General features: G+C 41.1%; 2 protein-coding genes across 2 annotated transcripts; one reads left to right on the forward strand and one right to left on the reverse strand.

Annotated features, from left to right (window-relative positions):
- Nucleotides 1-560: 560 nt before the first annotated feature.
- Nucleotides 561-6143, reverse strand: LOC308135138 (plexin domain-containing protein 2-like; the record flags this gene model as incomplete). The annotated part of the gene is made up of 13 exons (XM_080503013.1): nucleotides 561-776; nucleotides 1523-1677; nucleotides 2788-2986; nucleotides 3067-3127; nucleotides 3935-4016; nucleotides 4100-4195; nucleotides 4280-4379; nucleotides 4451-4569; nucleotides 4677-4799; nucleotides 5116-5185; nucleotides 5408-5548; nucleotides 5801-5964; nucleotides 6083-6143. The coding sequence occupies 13 exons, from the start codon at nucleotides 6141-6143 to the stop codon at nucleotides 561-563; spliced, it is 1587 nt and encodes a 528-aa protein (XP_080359139.1).
- Nucleotides 6144-10332: 4189 nt separating this feature from the next.
- LOC308135257 (cathepsin Z) lies at nucleotides 10333-16853 on the forward strand. Its single transcript, XM_080503155.1, has 6 exons — nucleotides 10333-10466; nucleotides 12408-12571; nucleotides 12824-13003; nucleotides 14225-14375; nucleotides 15505-15670; nucleotides 15752-16853. Exons 1-6 carry the CDS (start codon nucleotides 10339-10341, stop codon nucleotides 15863-15865), a joined length of 903 nt encoding a protein of 300 aa, XP_080359281.1. The 5' UTR covers nucleotides 10333-10338; the 3' UTR covers nucleotides 15866-16853.
- The last annotated feature ends 1969 nt before the right edge of the window (nucleotides 16854-18822 follow it).

Below are 18822 nucleotides of genomic sequence, written 5' to 3' on the forward strand. Positions count from 1 at the left end.
CCCTGTATCTGTCCATTTATTCACCAAAACAATCAGTAAATGTCACTGAATTGTGAAATGAACAGAATAAAAAGACGGGAGGGGGGGATGACTGGAAAAAGACAGCCTTGTGCAGACGTGTGAAGGTTTGTTTCTCCCGGAGAAAAAAACATGAGGAAAACAGGGTGCGCCCTGTTTGCCCCTCAGAGGAAGGTGGGTGTAATGGTGAGGAATTCTGTCTGTATTTTCTGAGATGAGGAAATGACACACAAACATGACATTCCTCTGTGTGAGGGAGGTGTGGGAAAAAAAATACGTCTCTGACGGAGGAAAATTTGAAAACATTCAGCAGCATCGCCTCTCACTGTCCATTCAAATCACCTGAGCAGAGTAAAGAAAACGTCTTTCCTTTGTTGTTCTCAACCAGTTTTTTTTGTTTTTGTTTTTTTTTAATTCCAAACGGGAAGCCGAACCGTTGTGTGGAAGTTAAAAACAAAGTAAATGTGAGCATTCAAGGAAGGAATGCAAACTGGTTGTAAGTGAGTTCAGTCCCAAAAGCTTGATGGGAAGTGTAGTTCTGGTCAGGAGCTCTCTGACACCAGGAAGCACTCCCTCTGATCAGGAACTATGAATCCTTCTTTCTGGTCGCTCTCTCTTCTGTCGGACATGACGAAGGACTGTTTGGGGTCAAAGATCACCGTACTGTCTTTGTCCAGGCCTGGAGCTTCCACCTCGGCGTACGACGGGCGGCTGGACCCCCGTCTGAACTTCAGGATTGGCCAGAGGGTCGGGCGTCGCTGCAGGGTGGTCATGAGATTTTTTTTTAAATAAAAGTCAATTTATAAAAGGAACAATCTAAGTGTTTTTCAATATTCAGGGAAAGGAGAAATTTGGGAGTCAGGAACCCTTTTCCCAGCGGGATTTTATTTCTGAGAGAAACTATTCATTGCAAGAAATAAGCGGAGGTTTAAAAAAATATAAGATACACATTCATAGAACTGAAATATCGTTTTCAAATAACTTTTACTTGTGCGACAGCTGAGAATCTCTGATATGAATAAGTGGATGTTACTGGGTTGTTGTTTTTTTTTACACCTGAGCCAGTTCTCAGACTCACAAAATAACTGTTTTCTTTCAAGCACAGTAATTATTGTAAATTAAGCCAGAGGATGCAGTAGTTGATGGGACTGACAATATTGTAAGGATTATTTAGTTGTCCCCGCATTAAACACAACTGTTGTTGACAAAGTGGAGAAATGTTATTTGCTAACAAAAGGTACCTGCAAAAGTTCATACAAAGCAAGGTTTTGCATTTGGTGGAACAGATTTCCTCTCTGGACAACAAAGTCCCATCAAAAGGCGACACAAGTGATTGTGTAACAAATTATTAGAAGGCAGTTATTTGAAAGCTGCTTTCTGATGTTTCTGAAATTTAATGCAAAAAAACAAAAAAAAACATAGAAAGAAACAACTTTGTTTGAAAAGCACACACAAATTCCCAGTTGAGTTGTTTCAGGGTGGAGTTGCTGTGCAGTAAACTCACCTCTATGAAGAAGAGGCTGGCACTGGACGTGGGATGATTGTACATATAGATGGATGTAATGACGGCTGCCGCCATGACGACCATCATCACGATGACGCCCGCCAGGTAACCAATCTGCAGCTGCTCGTCAGCCTTTCCGGGGCTATCTCCACCTCCTGATGTGAAGAGGTCACAGTGAGTCATTGACTAAAAAACCTACTTGCCTGATATATTGAAGGTTTGCACATATATATAAAAACACCAACAAAATTGACACTGTGTGGACAAACATATTTGGAAACATTGAGATTAAGGAAATACAAAAATGGCTGTAATACCTAAAACAAAGCAAAACAATTAAAACCACTGAAACGGTTTACAAAATAAAATTGCACAAATGGTTGAAAAGTTATCTTTGCCCTCAATGAATCTCAATCACATGAATCCGATGCCCATAGCAGCAAGAGCTTTTAGAGGCTCATCTCAGCCCAGAACATTTAATACATACTATTTTCCTTTAAGAAAATGAAATGTACTATCAGAAAATTTCCTTTTTTTTTATCATTTTATTACTACTTCAGTGATGACGATGATGATTGATAATATTTTGTTTAAAGCTGAACAAGTGTGTTTTCATCATTTTAGTTTGATCGTTTTGTTTATATTTTTGAGTAGTTTGTCGCTATTATCCCCCCTCTTTTTTTTTTTTTTAGCAGTTCCAGCTATCCTGTCTGTTTTACTTTATTTAGATTTTTTTTAGCCTGGAGATTAGACCATCTCTGAAAATCAGTGGGGCATGCAAATGAAATCAAAATGAAAACAAAATGTTTATTTACATGGAAGCCGCTGCAGGGAGGCTGCAGAGCAGCACGTTGCAGACGCCTGAACCGGCATGTGGTTTGAGGGGTTTACGCTGTTCACCTAAAGAGCTGAACCAGGATCTTATACTCTTACCCACACATACAGCAGCTGAGGACACTATGCAGTATTTAACATACCACTGTATACACTCAGCTGTGATCTGACAGGGGGCTGGGAAATAACTGAACACTTGACCCCTCGTGCAGCAAAGCACCGCAGGGACGGACACTGCCGACAACAACAAACCCTCATTCAGGAGGTTGTAATTGCACCTGCCCTGCACGAGGTCATTTGTGCCAAATGAAGGAAGAAAAGGAGCAAATGAATCGGTTGATGACAAGATCCTTCCGCAGACAACAACTTGAATGAAGTAAAGCGTGACAAGAGTTTACCGTCTAATGATTTGCCGTTTAGAGGTTGCGCACTTGACGCAGTCCTCCTGCTGGTGCTGCTGCAGCTGGATGGGTCGGTGACGGCCGGAGTCTGGCTGAGGGTGGAGGCCAGGCCGGGGGTCTTCTGCTGCCCCGCTGTCACCGTCACCGTCGCCGGAGTGGTCGTGTGCGTCAGGCGATGCGACGAGGCATTCGCGACTTCTGACCCCCGCAGACATCGGGGATCCCGCCTCTGATGGAAAGAGAAGCGTCGCTTCATGTACGAACACAGAAGGAGGCACAGGTCAGTAGTTCTTACAGAGACGCTCAAACCTCCTCGGGACAGCCGAAGTCCACCCAGTCCTGCCGGTTCCGATCGAAGCCACTGGAGCATCTGCCAAAGGGAGTGATTCAAGTAAATGTTACAAGCAGTTGATGATATTTACAATCATTCCTCTGCTGAATTGGGCTCACTACAGAAAAGACAGGTGTTAAAGTTTTTAAAGTTGATATATAATTCAACTCGAACTTGTCTCTGAAGGTATAGAGCAGTTACACCACAACCAACAGTCAAATACAATTAGATCCTCTCTAAAATTCTAATATATGATAGCTATTTGGGATTTTGTATGAATAATACAACCTCGTAAAAGAATACAGTCTATAATATGTTGTTTGTATATAATGTGTGCTGTAAATACAGTGTTAGCAAACAGCTAAGCTCGCTGTAAATCTATTTGTGCCTTCCAGTGAGTAAACCCATTACTGACAATCTGTAGGCCACTGTGGGTCCCAGAGCAAAGCTCACTGCCTCTAGTATGTGTACTTGAGGTTAACTATTAATGTCAAAAGAAATTCTCCAAGAAACTGAATAAGGAAAGCTTTTTTTCTTTTTTCTTTCCTTGCCATGGCTGCTCGGTGGCTGTGTTGTAATTGATTCTCAGCCATTTTTCGTACAATGAAGAAGAGAGTAAAATAAGCTGGCCTTTTAATATTATAGTGCACTTGGATAACAAGCTACTGGTGACTGAGTTAGAAGAATAAGACAAGTCCACCAATGACTTAAATGCACATGTTATTTCGGACTTGTGGCATTCAGGCAAAGAAATATCTTTTACTTTGTGTTTTGTGTTTTTTATTATTATTATACATTATTTTAAAGAAAGTGCGTCCTTCGAAACCATCTTGTCTCTCAGCTCACCTTTGTAGTCGACTGCACCAACTACAGTTAAAGCCAATCTGGGAAGTGACACACGGACCGCAGCCGGTAAACTGCAGACACGCTGAGAATCAAGAAAACAATCAAGATCAGTGGAGTGGCAACTACCGATACTGTTAGATTCCTGTGGACTGCACATCGTCTCACTCGGTAGAGGGATCATCTCCACAGCTGTGCAGTTGGATATTTTTGACTTGAGGATGTCCACCTTGTGATACTCATAGATAGTCCTCCTCCGAACATCTGAAGCAAGGCAGAAAAGAGAAGATATTGTTAAATATGTGCAAAACGAAAGCCGAGCGTGGTGATGTTTTTGCGCCTACGCACTAGGAATCTGCTCGATCTCATGAAGCACCACGAAAGCATCTGACAGCCCCACTTTGACGGGATGACTCTCAGAGCCAATGTCACCGATGTCGACGGGAATCTAGAAAGTTTAAAAGCTTATTGTCAATAATCTTGTCTCGGTGGAGACGTAGGCGATGTCGGAACGCTTGCCTCTTTGTAGGCGAACACGATGCGTCCGTCGCTGTGCAGAACCGTCTGGAAGGTGAACGCCCCCGTACTGATGTTGTTTTGAAGGTAAACGCGATCCCACTGAACCACCAACGCTGTGCCTTCAAGGTCATGAACACACAAGTACAAGCATCAAACTCCTGCTCCAGTAACATGAATGATGAGAGTGCATAGATGGTAATGAGAAGGAAAAAAAAAAGTCTCCTACCGTTGTCAAAGTTAAAGACAGAGGAGTTCTTGGAGATCCCTGGGTCGAAGTTGGCCATTAAAGGTGCAATGTACTGAGTGGCTGTGAGCATCCGGTGGATGACATCGCCCGTGTAAATAAAACCTGGGAGAAGAAAGATAGTGAGAAATTCACACGATTATCGCAGTGAAGACTTTGGCATTGGGAGTCATTGGATTGTTTTTTCCCACAGAGGACTCCGTCTCTGCCCATTAAAGTCCTGCTCTGGTCCTGGTCTAGACCACAACACTAACTACTAACAACCAAAAATCAACTACAGCTCAGATTGAATGGTTTCGCCAAAAATGCCACCAGGAGCTGAAGTCTGCACATTAAGCTGCACCAGACCTATTTAATGTGTTGTTAATAAATACATTTCTTTACTTCTTTTTTTAATAATCAGATGTGTAGTTAGACTCACCTCCAGTTGCAATTGTGATTTCTTTTAGTAAATGGCCATAGAAAGGAAAGTCGAAGGACAGATTCACTCTCTGAAAATACAGAATCACCACTGCATGTTACAAACTGATCACTCCTCAAATATATAAAGCATAAAACACTGGTTAGTTTTAAGATGAACTCTTCAGGAAGGTATTATGTTGGCTTCACTATTATTGTGTCACGATATTAAACAAGCGTTGTGATGATAAGGTTGCTCTGCGATCACTATATGACTTGACATATAGCAGCGAACAAAAAGACTGACTTTATACCTCCGCTTGTCTGTGTGAGTTGGACAGGAAGCCACGGACCTTCTGATCATCTTCCATCTCATCAATGTTCACCCACAGCTCTTTACCGACTGCATCTCCAGGGCCATAGATTTTAGATGTGTAATAGACGTGATCAATGTCCTTTTAAACAACAAAAAAAAAAAAGAAGCCATTGTTAACACACACTTATAGATTACCACCTATAATAAAAATCACCCATAGGTCCTATACACACTGGTAATTTTTACAAGAATTTGAATTTGATTCATTACGTTTTTTAATAGCACATATTTTTATTTTTTTTTGCATCGTGTTTAAATAGAAGTCAGTAACTTACTGAAGACATTTTGTTTTCACTTCATGCATCTTCTCATAGATGTAGAGTAACCTTACTACGATCTGTGTAGAATTAGTGTGTCCCTCCTCCATCAGCAGGTCAGGATCCATGTCCTCCGGTTGGTGCTGGTCACCATAGTGGCCCCTCTTATCTGCCGACCAGGCGGGGGCTCCTGACTCCGGCCTGGATAACCACCTCCGGTCTTTGGGCCGCTGGTTCCCTGCAACCGCATCCAAGGAAGCATGTATACTGTGTTAGGCAAAAAAAAAAGGGATGTCGTCATTAAATTGGAGCAATGCACAAACACATTAAGTCAATCTTTAGTATATTACAGTAACCTGAATCGATGACTCCCGCTGCTGGCAGTGGCAGCTCGACATCTGCAGCCTCATTGAACATTGTTTATCAACCTCACCAAATGTGCTTCCCCATAACTGAGGTGAATGTTTAAAGGCCAATGTGTACTTTGAGTGGGAACACAGCAAGGCAAACTGCATGTACTTGTACTTTAACATGATTGTTAATGTACATTTCAAGTTCAGTTTTGCTAAATGTCACTGTACCTCATCTGTTATTAATCAATATTGGAGTTTATATAGCATGTATACACTCTATGAAAGGGTTATGGTTAATATTAAAGAAGAGGCATTTTAAATATTAATTGTCACGTCATCTACTTGATTGGCTATATAAAGTACTTTCATAGCGATGCAGTTTAATAAAAGACTGTAAACCAGTGAGTGTGTTGTGTAGATGCAGTTAAGAATTGAAAAAAGCCAAGAAAGGTTTGGAGACACGTGAAGTTTAGCTTTACAAGCCTCAAGCTGCCAAAGGTTTGAAAAGAATATGGACATGGAGTTTATCTGAAGCCTCTGCAAAGCCACTCCTACATCTTCTTCTCACACTTTTCGAGACGTGAAAAACCATGTGGAAATCATGCGCGGTCACTGCTGCACCGCAATGACAACACTGTGTCCTGACTTTTCTCTTCACAGTGGACGGTGAAAGCATGCTTCACATTCTTCACACCGGCAGCTCCGGGACGGTGCAGGCCTGTGAGGCCGGGCGGACTGTGTGTGTGTGTGTGTGTGTGTGTGTGTGTGTCTGTGTGTGTCCATATATCTGTCACATGACGGCTGCAGAACCTTAAACCTGCTCTGGGCTCTGATGCTACGTAATCAGTGCACTGCATCTTTTACAGTAGCTCCTATTATGAACGAAAAAAGTTTTTGTTTAATATTGATCACATAAGCACATGAGGAATATTACAGCATGAGAAACAACAGCTATTTGTCAACATACGTTTCGTTGTTGTTGTTGTTGTTGTTTTTTAAATGCATTAAATGTGACTGTTTCCAGACACGTCTCTGCATGAAAACAAAGGGTTGATATTTATAGGCTATTATACCCAGTCGAGATCAAATACATGAAGCCAATCAATTTTAAATGGATTTAATGATTATTTAATAGATTTATTAAAAAAAAAAAAGTCCACCAGATTTTCTTCCTGTGCTAACATAACTGAAGGGCTTGTACAGAATTGTTGTGCTTCACACAAAATAAAACCAGCACCCTTTTGCCCCTCTGATTTGTTCTCATGCAAACATATTCCCAGCACTGTATCCAAATAAAGTCATATTAGTTGAAAATACGACATAACATGAGAGGACATCAGCACTCGGTACTGTGTCACATCACAGACAAGAATGAATATTATTTTTATGTTTATTCCCATTTAGAACATTTTTCATGAAAAGCTTAATTTTCATCAGGTTTTTATTACATTGGGGAAGTCTCAAACTATTCAGGAATATTGTGGTTGATTTTACCTGTTTCCAAGTACTGAAGAGTTAATGAAGAGTTATTGCGCTATTTGTGCCCAGAGACCAATAATGCAGAGAGAATGATCATGATTTTATTCATTTATTAATTTAAACATGGAGTCCCATTGAGAGTTTGTGAACTAAAAAAACAAACAAACAAAACAACACGTGGCATAACCTTTGAGCATGAGCTTCTTTCTTTTTTATATATATATATATAATAATAACACAATTTTTTTTTTTAAACGCATTTTGCTTGTACTGATTAATTGTTTGTTTAATTGCTCTATTTTTTTCAATCCAAAATGTCACCTTATGTTATATAAAACTCAACAGGTTCTCAATAATTCAGAAGTAAAATAAACTGGAATCATAGAATTGTTTTTATTGATAAGTTATCATACTGTCATTCACTGGTCTGAAATCAAATGAAGCTGAAATGAAATATGTTTTATGGCTATACTCAGATAAAATAACACGATATTAAAGGGAGCTATTTGTTAATAGGGCTATGTATGACATGTATGTGTTTCCATATAATATTTCATATTTCTTTCTTTCATATGATAATCATTAGTAGCTACTCACCATCAGTACTTCTCATGGTGTGAAGCTGCAGAGCGACCAGCAGACAAATAATCAGGTAAAACATTTTCTTCTTACTTCCTCTTTCTTCAGCCTCATGAAGTGGCACAAAAGACTCCCAGCTTCAGCCTGATCTGTGGTACTTTCTCACTAAAGTAAATATTTCCATGTGAGAGACTCTGAGTGGAGAGACGGGACTCCGGAATGAGACGACAACCTGGACGCAGGGGCGGACCAATACTCGAAATATCAACACTTCCTTTAGCACGCAGGTGTTTTGGAAAATATCGATATGTAGAAAAATATTTTTGTATTTATAGTTTAAAGTTATTATGCTATTCAGATTATATTGCATACCGCACAAATTATCTTTTTTTGTAATAAATAGTCTCTGAAGGTTTGGAAGAAAAAAAAACAGTGTATAAACAACACTAATACTGAGTTAATTTAATTCGCATCACCAATGTTAGAATGAACCCTTAAAATATATTTAATTCAACCCTTTTTAGACTTAACTATTCCATCATTCATATGTTTTATATAGAAATTACTGCTCCATGCACTATTTAAAACAAATGGTTATTATTTACTTCTGCAGTCTCGGTTGCATAAAACAATCAACATTACACAGTGCATTACATTCATTTCTCAGTGCTTGTTAGATATATCAGTTGTTCGGCATAATATGTCGAAGTTACTCTTGCTGAAGCGCATAAAAACTGTGACGAACAACTTCACGGGGATTTTTTCCAATTGGTTTTGATTTTGTGCTTTTCCTCGATTTCCACACCTTCCAGCTTCAGTCACTTTGTGCAATGAAGCTCATCGGTCCCACGAGCTCAAGCTTTTCATTCAGCTCCTCATTTTGAGTTTCATTGTGTCAAATGTGTCCACCTTGTGGCCAGAAGATGTATCTCTCTTAGAATGTGGTGAATTTTGAGTCCTCTGTCTCTTTACTCTTGTTTTATCTACTGGATTGGATTTATGGTGGTCCTCTGTGGAGTCAGTTTTCAGAGCAATGGCAGCTTGGGTCTGAGCCACAGTTCCTACTGGGGCTGGAGGGTGACAGACTTACAGTTTTCACTTCTGTAACAAACTCCCTATTTGTTATTGTTGTTGTTGTTGTGTGAAAAAACATTTATAATCTGAAGCTTCAAAAAGACAGATGCATGTTAAATTAAGCTGCACGTGCACTTAAACAAAGTGGAATCACATTCGACAGGTAATATATAGCCTAACAGATGAGTGATAACTCAATCTGTTTCCACACGCGCGTCTGTCGTGAGGTAATTCAATGATTGGATGTTTCCCTCACTCACAACTCTGCTTTTGTTGGTAGGTGGAAACAGAAAGAGTTTATTTCCCCTCAGGGAGAAATAAAATGTCTCCTAATGCAAAAAAAAAAGAAAAAAAAAGAAAAAGGAACAGGACATTGATTTTCTCTTTTTGTGGCCAGGACTGAAGTCAAAGTGTGCACTCCGTTATTGTGCTAAAACTACATTTTTATTCATGGATCATCTTAAAGAGAGGTTTTTCACAACAGGATAAAATTGCAGCTTTAGAAAAAGCTGCACAGGTTCCATGATCCCGTCATTGTGCTCCCAGGCTCATTGTGGCACCGTCACGCCTCACTGGGATGCTTGAATAGGCCGCAGCTATTTTATGCCTTTTCCTATTATGACAAGTCCAAATATGTCTGCGGTGAAAGAGGCTTATCATGTTATAAATTAGGACCCACTTGAAGGCACTTCAAATGTCAGATACAAAATGTGCTTGAGTTGAAGCATTTCCTCAGACAAAAGTGGAGCTGAATTAGCTTTCAGAATGACAAAGATCTTTTCTCACAGTTGTGGATATCCAGGAAAGCTTCACTCTGGATTCATGTTCTGACTTTCAGACTTCCTATTCTGTCAAAGCTGGCTTTGTCCTTGATAGATAGATAGATAGATAGATAGATAGATAGATAGATAGATAGATAGATAGATAGATAGATAGATAGATAGATAGATAGATAGATAGATAGATAGATATTGGGTTTATTATTATTATTATTATTATTATTATTATTATTATTATTATTATTATTATTATTATTATTATTATTACACGTTCTTTTTTCTCTCTCCTGCAGACCGGGAGCGCTCCACGCTTGCGCCATTACGTCAGAGAAAGGAGGCGGGGCCAACATGGCGTCTTCCTGCGTCGTTCCGGTGTTTGTTTGTTTTGCATTTTTCTCTCTGCGCTGTATCTTCTGCACATTTATATCTGATCCGTGTTATAAACCCATCCGGGACCACAGACCAGACTTTGTCAAGTGAGTCAGAAAACGCGTTTTCCACCTCGGCACGTTTGTTTACTTTGTGTTTCTGATCAGATTTGCATTTTATTATTTGCAACGTTTAACTTGTATAAATGTGTCTCACAACGTGTTTACTGGTATGTTTATCGTGGTATTCCATAATATATAATATCACTATAATACTTTATTCTATCATCCTTACATTCTCCTGAGTTGTAGTCTTGTGATCAGTCTTGTGATTGTCGCCTTTCCTCCGATAAGTCACAAAACTATTAAATACCATGACTTCTTAGTCGATTTTTTTTGTTTACAATCTATTGTATTCCTTTTTCTTTTTCTATTTTTTTACTTCATATTCAAACTACACCGAACTTTGCTTCATACATTTGTCCAATCTATGTATTTACATGCAGTCAAGATGTAGATAAAATAATTCAATCGTGCAAAGTTTGTAAAAATATTGATCGTACTCCATTATTGTGACATGAGACTAAACTTGTCTTAAATTGTTAATAATGCATTTAATTTATCAGCGCCTTTTAGGACACCCAAGATCATTGTACACAATTTTAGAAAATACAAAAAAAAAAATTTAAATCACAGATTTTAGCTGTGACAAGTTTCCATCTGCACGCCTCGACTGCTGCTGTAATAACGTTGCTGCTATTGTCGAAAGTTAATCCTGAGGCATTCGGTTAAATCTATAGTGATATTAGAATGTGTCAATCTGTGTCACACAAAGCAACAATCTTCCATAAAGAAATGTGGAGGAATCATCTGGAAGATTTTACTTGTTTAAAGTCGTACTGTAGGAGTACGGTTTAGGCCCTTGTGGGAGAAATCGTGCGTAAATGAAACTCAAAGCTGTAATTCTTTGGTGAGTTATTCCACATCATATTTTTTATCATTTTGATGTAACGAGGAAATGGAAACTGTTGCTGCTGCTTTACAAAGAAAGAAGAATAGAAGAATATTAATGAAGATTTATATATATATATATATATGTGTGTGTGCAAATGACTCACTATGTATATCTGAGCAGGAAAATAATTAATATCTCACAGTGAGAAAATGTCCATAGACATATATGTTCAGTGATTTAATCAGTCTGTTTTTTTACCATGTCACCTGCGTCCAGACGAAGTTGGATTGCAGGGGAAATTATTGAATGAATAGCAGTAGTGGAAAAAGAGAACATCCAACCAAAAAACTAAAAGAGTAAAATGGCAGCTCTCTGTTTTACTCATGTACTTTTCACCACAAATTAAAGCGTAAAACAATCCGACAATATTTTCTCTCTTTAAAAGTTCACATAGCAATCAGCATTGCTGCCTAATGAAGTGTCCCTGAGAGTTGTTTGTTGATTTTGTGTGGTAACAAATTCTGAGTGTTTTTGTTCTTATCTCCAATTTTTTATTTTTTTTTTAAATCGGACAATTATAATTAAAATGGAAAAACCTATTAAATTCATCAAGAAGTTCCTGTGACTGATTTTCTGTAATTGCATCAAATTTGACAATTAAAGCTAATTAAATGAAGTAAGATGAATTCACTAAATGCCTGCTGGAACTTTTTGATTCTATATTACTGCCTGCTGAGGTTTCTTTCAGTGGATCACTTTTGGCACACAAAAGTGACAGAAATGTCAAAATTGAGAAATGTTTGCTAAAACGCTCCATTCATGAGAGGAATGATTGGTTTGATTTCTTTGTACACACACACACACACACACACACAGAGCGATGATGGGAATCACCACCAAATATCTTGTTGGCTTAGCGGCACCTGCAGGATATTAGGTGAAGCCACCATCAATCACGGCCGGCGTGACGCCCACACAGTCCTGAGACCAGATATAATTAGTGCAACAAGAGCGAGCACCTGTGTGTTCGAGCCACAGGCAGCATTGAGCCGCTTCAGCGATCACAGCCACGTGTCCTCTGCTTGCCTTCTCAGGACGCGGGCCCGGCCGCACGAGTACGTGACGGTATCCGATCTCCCCCCGTCGTGGGACTGGAGGAGCATCAAGGGGAAGAATTATGTCAGCGTCACAAGGAACCAACACATCCCACAGTACTGTGGCTCCTGCTGGGCCATGGGAGCCACGAGTGCACTCGCCGGTAACCATGGCAACAGAGGGAGGAACATGAATGAGGACGAATAAAGGAAATGTGGATTTCAAAATGTGTTCAAATGACATTTAGTGGGAATTTTGTGTGTGTGTGTGTGTGTGTGTGTGTGTGTGTGTGTGTGTGTGTGTGTGTGTGTGTGTGTGTGTGTGTGTGTGTGTGTGTGTGTGTGTGTGTGTGTGTGTGTGTGTGTGTGTGTGTGTGTGTGTGTACGTGTGTGTGGGGTGTTTGTTTCTGTTGAAGACCGCATCAACATCAAGCGGGGAGGAGCGTGGCCGTCGGCTTACCTGTCCGTCCAGAACGTGATAGACTGTGGTGGGGCGGGCTCCTGCTATGGGGGAGATCACCTGAGAGTCTACGCCTACGCACACGAAAGAGGCATCCCTGATGAGACCTGCAACAACTACCAGGCCATAAACCAAAGTAAACCATCAAAAAAAAAAAACACCACTCTTTTCTTTTTTTTCTTCTTTCTTTTAAGGTTTTTTGCTCTGATCAATGATGTGAATGTGACACTAAATGACCAGTTTCTGGTGGACATAGAATCTTTAAAGCTGTTGTTTTCCTCCAATGAATGAAATTGTGACATTTCAGGACAAAGGTGCCTCCAGTCTCATAGATCCGTCACGTCCAAACACGGTAACTCATTGCAGCGAAGCAATGTTTTTTTTTCCGTTGACTCGCTGCACTGAGCCCGGGCTTCAGGCTCATCCAACACTTATTAACCAGAACACCGACTGCGAGCCAGACTTTATTGCCCGGGCATCGCCGGCTATAGTCTCACCGATGCTCCCGTTGCCGAATCAGAGAAAATCCCTGCAGTAAGGCTCCAGAATCAGAAACGCGAGTGACGGCAGAAGAACGCCCACAAGTTTGAGCGACGCTCAGCCTCCTTGAATACGTGTGGTGACGTTAGTGACTTTAACCAGGCATGACAGGCATGTTCCTGTGTGTGTTTTGTCAGAGGACTGTCAGACTGGTTTTACTTCACGGGTCAAATACGACCCAGTCTGTAAAATCTGGTCATTTCATTGGCCACATTGATTTCTGCAGCCCTCAGCATTTCGTTAACTCACTCTCAATGTGTTTTTTTATTTTTTCTGAACTGCATTGTTGCTACCATCCACTGATCTTTTCTGGGTCTCACTATGACAACTTCACTTAATGAGACACTGAACTCTACCAAGGTCACCCTGTGGGCCGGATACGACAAATTGCAAGCCGGATGCTTTTTAACATCCTTGTTTTATAGTTTGTATCCAATCTCTATCTGCACAGACTCGTAATGCTGCAATAATATTGTAATTCTCCGAAAGGTAACTTATGATTACACTGTAGAAACTATGGTTGCACAATATACTGCAAATCTACAGGAAGCAACATTACTATATACAGCACAAGAGACTGAACTATGATAAATGGTTTCTGTGCACTGAGCATTCATGCTCTGCAAAATCAAAATGGCAGAATTCAAAATATGAATATAAGACAAACAGCCCTGCATTTTCAAAGCAGTGTCACGATACTTAAAAAAAAAAAAAGAAAAGGCATATTTACATGACGTGGCGCAACCCCATATTCAGCTGACTCAGCTGAATATGAGGCCGCATGGTGAACCGTTCAGATCGCTTCTGTGTGTTTCAGAGTGCGAGCTGTTCAACCGGTGTGGCACGTGCTCCTTCTTTGAGTCGTGTGCGGTGGTGAGGAACTACACAGTGTGGAAAGTGGGCGACTACGGAGCGGTGTCTGGAAGAGACAAGATGAAGGCTGAAATCTTCACCAACGGGCCCATCAGGTAGAACCTCTACTTTGTAATTCACCTCCAATCTTCCACAGAGGAGGAGATTCAGCCTGAGCTTTTCACAGAGAGGCTCCACGTCGGCTCTGGTCAACTTCTGTTGACACACACACACACACACACACACACACACACACACACACACACACACACACACACACACACACACACACACACACACACACACACACGCACGCACGCACACACACGACAGAATAATTTATATCACAGGGGTTTTAATCCGATCCCTCCTTCTCTCTGTGGTTGGAGCTACGCCACACAGCAGAGCAGTTTAAACACATCAAGTAAATGGATTTTAAAACCTAAATAAAGCACGGCGACCAACTCACACGCATCAGGCGTGGAAGTCACGCTCGCTCTTAATTCTGAGAGCACACACACACACACACGCTTATTATTGGACTTCCTCAGGAATCTATTGGGTGTCGACAGGGTGTCAAATAAAGCCCGTCAGGCCAAAACAGGCCAGCAGGGGGCTCTAATCCGGCCACCGAAGCACCAAGAATAAGAACAGTTTGGAGCCTCTCGCGGGCCAGTTTTGGTCCACGGTCCTTGTGTTTGACACCGCTGGGTTTGAGGTCATCTACCTGGTAAGCGACCGAGTATCCCTTCACCATTAAAGTCGTACTCTGAGGGCAAATTTGTAAAAACATTCAGGTTGAACGCTCCAAAAAAATTCTGCAGTATTTTGACAATTCACTGCACATGTTCAGGTTTTTTTTTGACGATGTACTGCACAAAAGAAGATTTTGGAGATCCACATGTAGAAAAATGGGAGGAAGGTCAGGGGTGGCAGGATTGCTAGTGAGTGCAGTGTACAGGTAGGTAGACCGCAGGGATCAGATCTGAGCCATTTCTTGTTTTCAGTAGTCATGGACAGGTTTTCAGATTTCTTCATTTGACGATGATCTGCTGAAGGAAGCATTGAACGTTGAACGTTTGACTTCAGATTGAAAGCAGAAGATAACATAAAATGTTTCTTCAAGACTCTTTTGAAGTTCAATTTGTTTTCTACATTTCTACACAAATTGAGCCACATTTGAGCTCAGAAAACCATTTTTTTAATCCGCCTGATCAGAGAATCAAGCAGGTTTCCTTCTTTCAGCTGTGCCTTGATGGCCACCAGCAACCTGGAGGAATACGCCGGAGGGGTTTTCTCCGAGTTTCACGCTCTGTCTCTGCCCAATCACATCGTGTCCGTGGCCGGCTGGGGTGTGGACGAGGACGGGGTCGAGTACTGGATCGTCAGAAACTCCTGGGGGGAGTTCTGGGTCCGTTCCTCCTCTACTCTTTTTTCAGAAGCTCTGGTTGTAACACGCAGAGTGACCAGCGTTGTGTTTCCATGTTCGCAGGGTGAACGCGGCTGGGCCAGGATCGTCACCAGCGCCTACAAAGGAGGAAAAGGCAACTGGTTCAACCTGGGCATTGAGAAACACTGTGCATATGGAGACCCCATCGTAACATAGAGGCCAATTAAAGCTGAAACACTTTGAATGTTGTTGTGTTTGAATTATGGACACCATTGTAGCAGTTCAACATTTATAATTGGCTTGTAAAATACTTTAGTGATATTTACTGGCTCGTAATTTAAATGAAGAATAACTTTCCTAAGGATCCAGCCTGGATAGCTTCCCAGCCCAACAATCCAGTTTTAAGTGTGAAATATGTAAGGCTGCAGTTTCTGCTGTTTCTCCTTTTCAGCTCCATTATCACACATTTCAAAAAGAGACTATTTATTCCCTCTGAGCTGAGTCACTCATTTAAATGCACTCTGTGGTGGAACAGTGCAGCAGATGACAGACGGCAACGTGAAGTTACACTTTCCTCTCCCCCGACAGAAACCATGCAAACCTTATAATGACCTGTCTTACCACATTATGATGAATTGAATGGCTTAACTGCACTGCATTCACTGTACCTATGTCCTTTTAAAACAACTGGAGGGCTTTATTCACTTCAAACATAAACATATTTCACATGGAAATTCTCTTTACTTATCAAGTTAATGAATGGAGGAGACAATGAGGAAATTAAATCTTATGTGTTTGAGAATTTGCGAGATTTCGTGTTGACAAATAGGAAGTACGGCTCGCTGGATACTTTCTGGTGGGTTTTTTTTTTTGATCGAAGTTTACAAATAGAGCCAAATAGAACTATATCAGGGCTGAGCAGCTTTGACCTTTGTGAGGGAATTAAATCCTGCATGTGGAAGATTTAATTCATCACATCATGACATTGAAACCAGCCAGCTGTACAGTGCAAAAGCAGTATGAAAAGGGAATAGTGAGTTTGCATTGTGGGGCAGAGGAAAACTCACACGGGCACAAAGACAACATGCAAACCCGACACAGAGAAGCCTGGATTTTGAGTTAACACCTTGCCATGAAATGACTAAACGCGCTACACTCCGATGTAAACCGATAAATTATATATTAAAGACGGCTACCGCTGACATTTCTACCTTTTGAGTTTTGCTTTTTCCCCTTTCCACCCACCAGCTGTTGTTGCTGCCTGCCTCCGCCAGCAAAGCCCTGTTTACTTTACTCGCTTTTAAAAACTCAGCATTTCTGCACCTTCGCGTTTCTTCATGTGTCTGTACTTTGAATCATTTCTCGGCACTGTGAGTTATGCATTTAATGTGCAAAGGTCCCTTTTTGCTTTTATTTAAGTTCCCAAGTTTTGAGTTTGGCTCATTACTCACAGCAGGAAAATGTTATACAACTGTTCACAGGCTCGTCTTGATAAAACGATCCCTTTAGGGGCTCCAGAAATTAACATCATCAGTGCAAAATAGTAGAGCTTTCTTGGAAATAGTGTTCGTTTAAAAAAAAAAGGATGTATATTGCCCATGAATATCTGAATCAGTCATGGGCAATTGATGGCACTGCAGGCCACATGCAGCCCCCGCCTGGCAAACCAGCGCCCCCAAAAATGAATAGATTATTGGTTTTACAGGTAATTGTATTTCAGCACATTTATACCAGATGATCAATTTAAATTAATCTAACTTTGTGCATTCATGAGTTTTTTTTTCAAATGCATGTTTTTGCAAATCAACCTCTACAAGTTTTCTTAAATTACCAGCCACAATTTGTAGAAATCCTCATGGTAGAGGAGCTCAGTTTGTGCGTGTGTGTGTGTGTGTGTGTGTGTGCGTGTGTGTGTGTGTGTGTGTGTGTGTGTGTGTGTGTGTGTGTGTGTGTGTGTGTGTGTGTGTGTGTGTGTGTGTGTGTGTGTGTGTGTGTGTGTGTGTGTGTGTTTGCTTTGGTGTAAAACTGGACACAGCGATACAAAAGATGACACGGATGTTCAACAGGTCTTTAATGCTTGTCTCGACGCAGCATCATAAAGGAGCAGACGTGTAGATGTCACTCAATCCTTTACTTATGGAGCACTTTTCATTCGATTAAGAGTGCTTAACATATTGAAGTCAGAGGCCCTCCCTGCCCCCAGCGGACCCACTCACCCACCTAAACATGGGAGGTGACGTGAGCTATTCAGACAAAATGCAAGCTGGTCTTCCCCACACCCTGGAATGCAGTCTCATCACATTAACACACGTGGGAGAAGCATGACATCAGAAACATTTCCAGGAATAATGTAGAGAAGCTCAAACACAAGGTACTGGATTGATGCCCCCCCCCCCCCCCCCCCCGCTCAGATGAGCGAAATACAAATTAACATTACCTCTGTAGAATATCTTCATTTTAATTGCATTCATCTTGTGTTATTGTTCTTGACTTGTTTATGTCCCCCCAGTGGCGTCGTGCTGCTCCGATAAAATTTGGGAGGCAATGGATTAGACATCTTTACTACTTAGTTTAATAGCTGCTGGTTGAACCTTGAAAGTTAAAAAAACCTGATCAGAGCGTGCGTTTGTTGGGTTTTTGGCAGCATCTGTATAACTCTCAATGCTTCGAACAGCCACAGCCAATAAAAGGGCATTTCAGGCTCTTATTGCACCTCTGGAGATGTGAAAAATTTGGAGGCTCCAGTCATGATCTCAAACCAATCTTGACCTCCAAAGCATTCTTCGATCGTGCTGTCACACTTCAGTATTCCCTTTGTCCTGCCGCTCGGCCTCCACATACCACACCAGTTACTTTTGTACTGAACGAATGCCGCAGGAGTTGCTCTGGGGGTCAAACTGGGATGAAGGTGAAGGTCTTTACATCCGTTCGTCTGCACAGCCAATCCAACCGATCGAGCCGGCTTGCAGTGAGAGCGCGGTGTTCAGACCGGTTTTGTTGGTTGTGTTGTATAAACCTTCCAGCCCTCAGTTTCAGAGTGGATACAGAGCTGCACGCATAAGCCGTCTCCTCCTGATTAGATTTCTGCCACTAATCGCTTAATCTCATTTGTCCCATAGTTGTTGGCTCCTTTCCAATGATTTGTTAACTGATTGCTGATCAGATTGCTAGTT

The sequence above is a fragment of the Blennius ocellaris genome (genome assembly GCF_963422515.1).
Source record: "Blennius ocellaris genome assembly, chromosome: 10".
NCBI lineage: Eukaryota > Metazoa > Chordata > Actinopteri > Blenniiformes > Blenniidae > Blennius > Blennius ocellaris.

Bases quoted from the DNA above. Each gene is read 5' to 3' on its own strand.
- LOC308135257 (XM_080503155.1), top strand. From the start codon at position 10,339: ATGGCGTCTTCCTGCGTCGTTCCGGTGTTTGTTTGTTTTGCATTTTTC. The intron at 13,004-14,224 runs GTAAACCATCAA...TGTGTGTTTCAG, and splicing joins CTACCAGGCCATAAACCAAA to AGTGCGAGCTGTTCAACCGG. The intron at 14,376-15,504 runs GTAGAACCTCTA...TCCTTCTTTCAG, and splicing joins TTCACCAACGGGCCCATCAG to CTGTGCCTTGATGGCCACCA.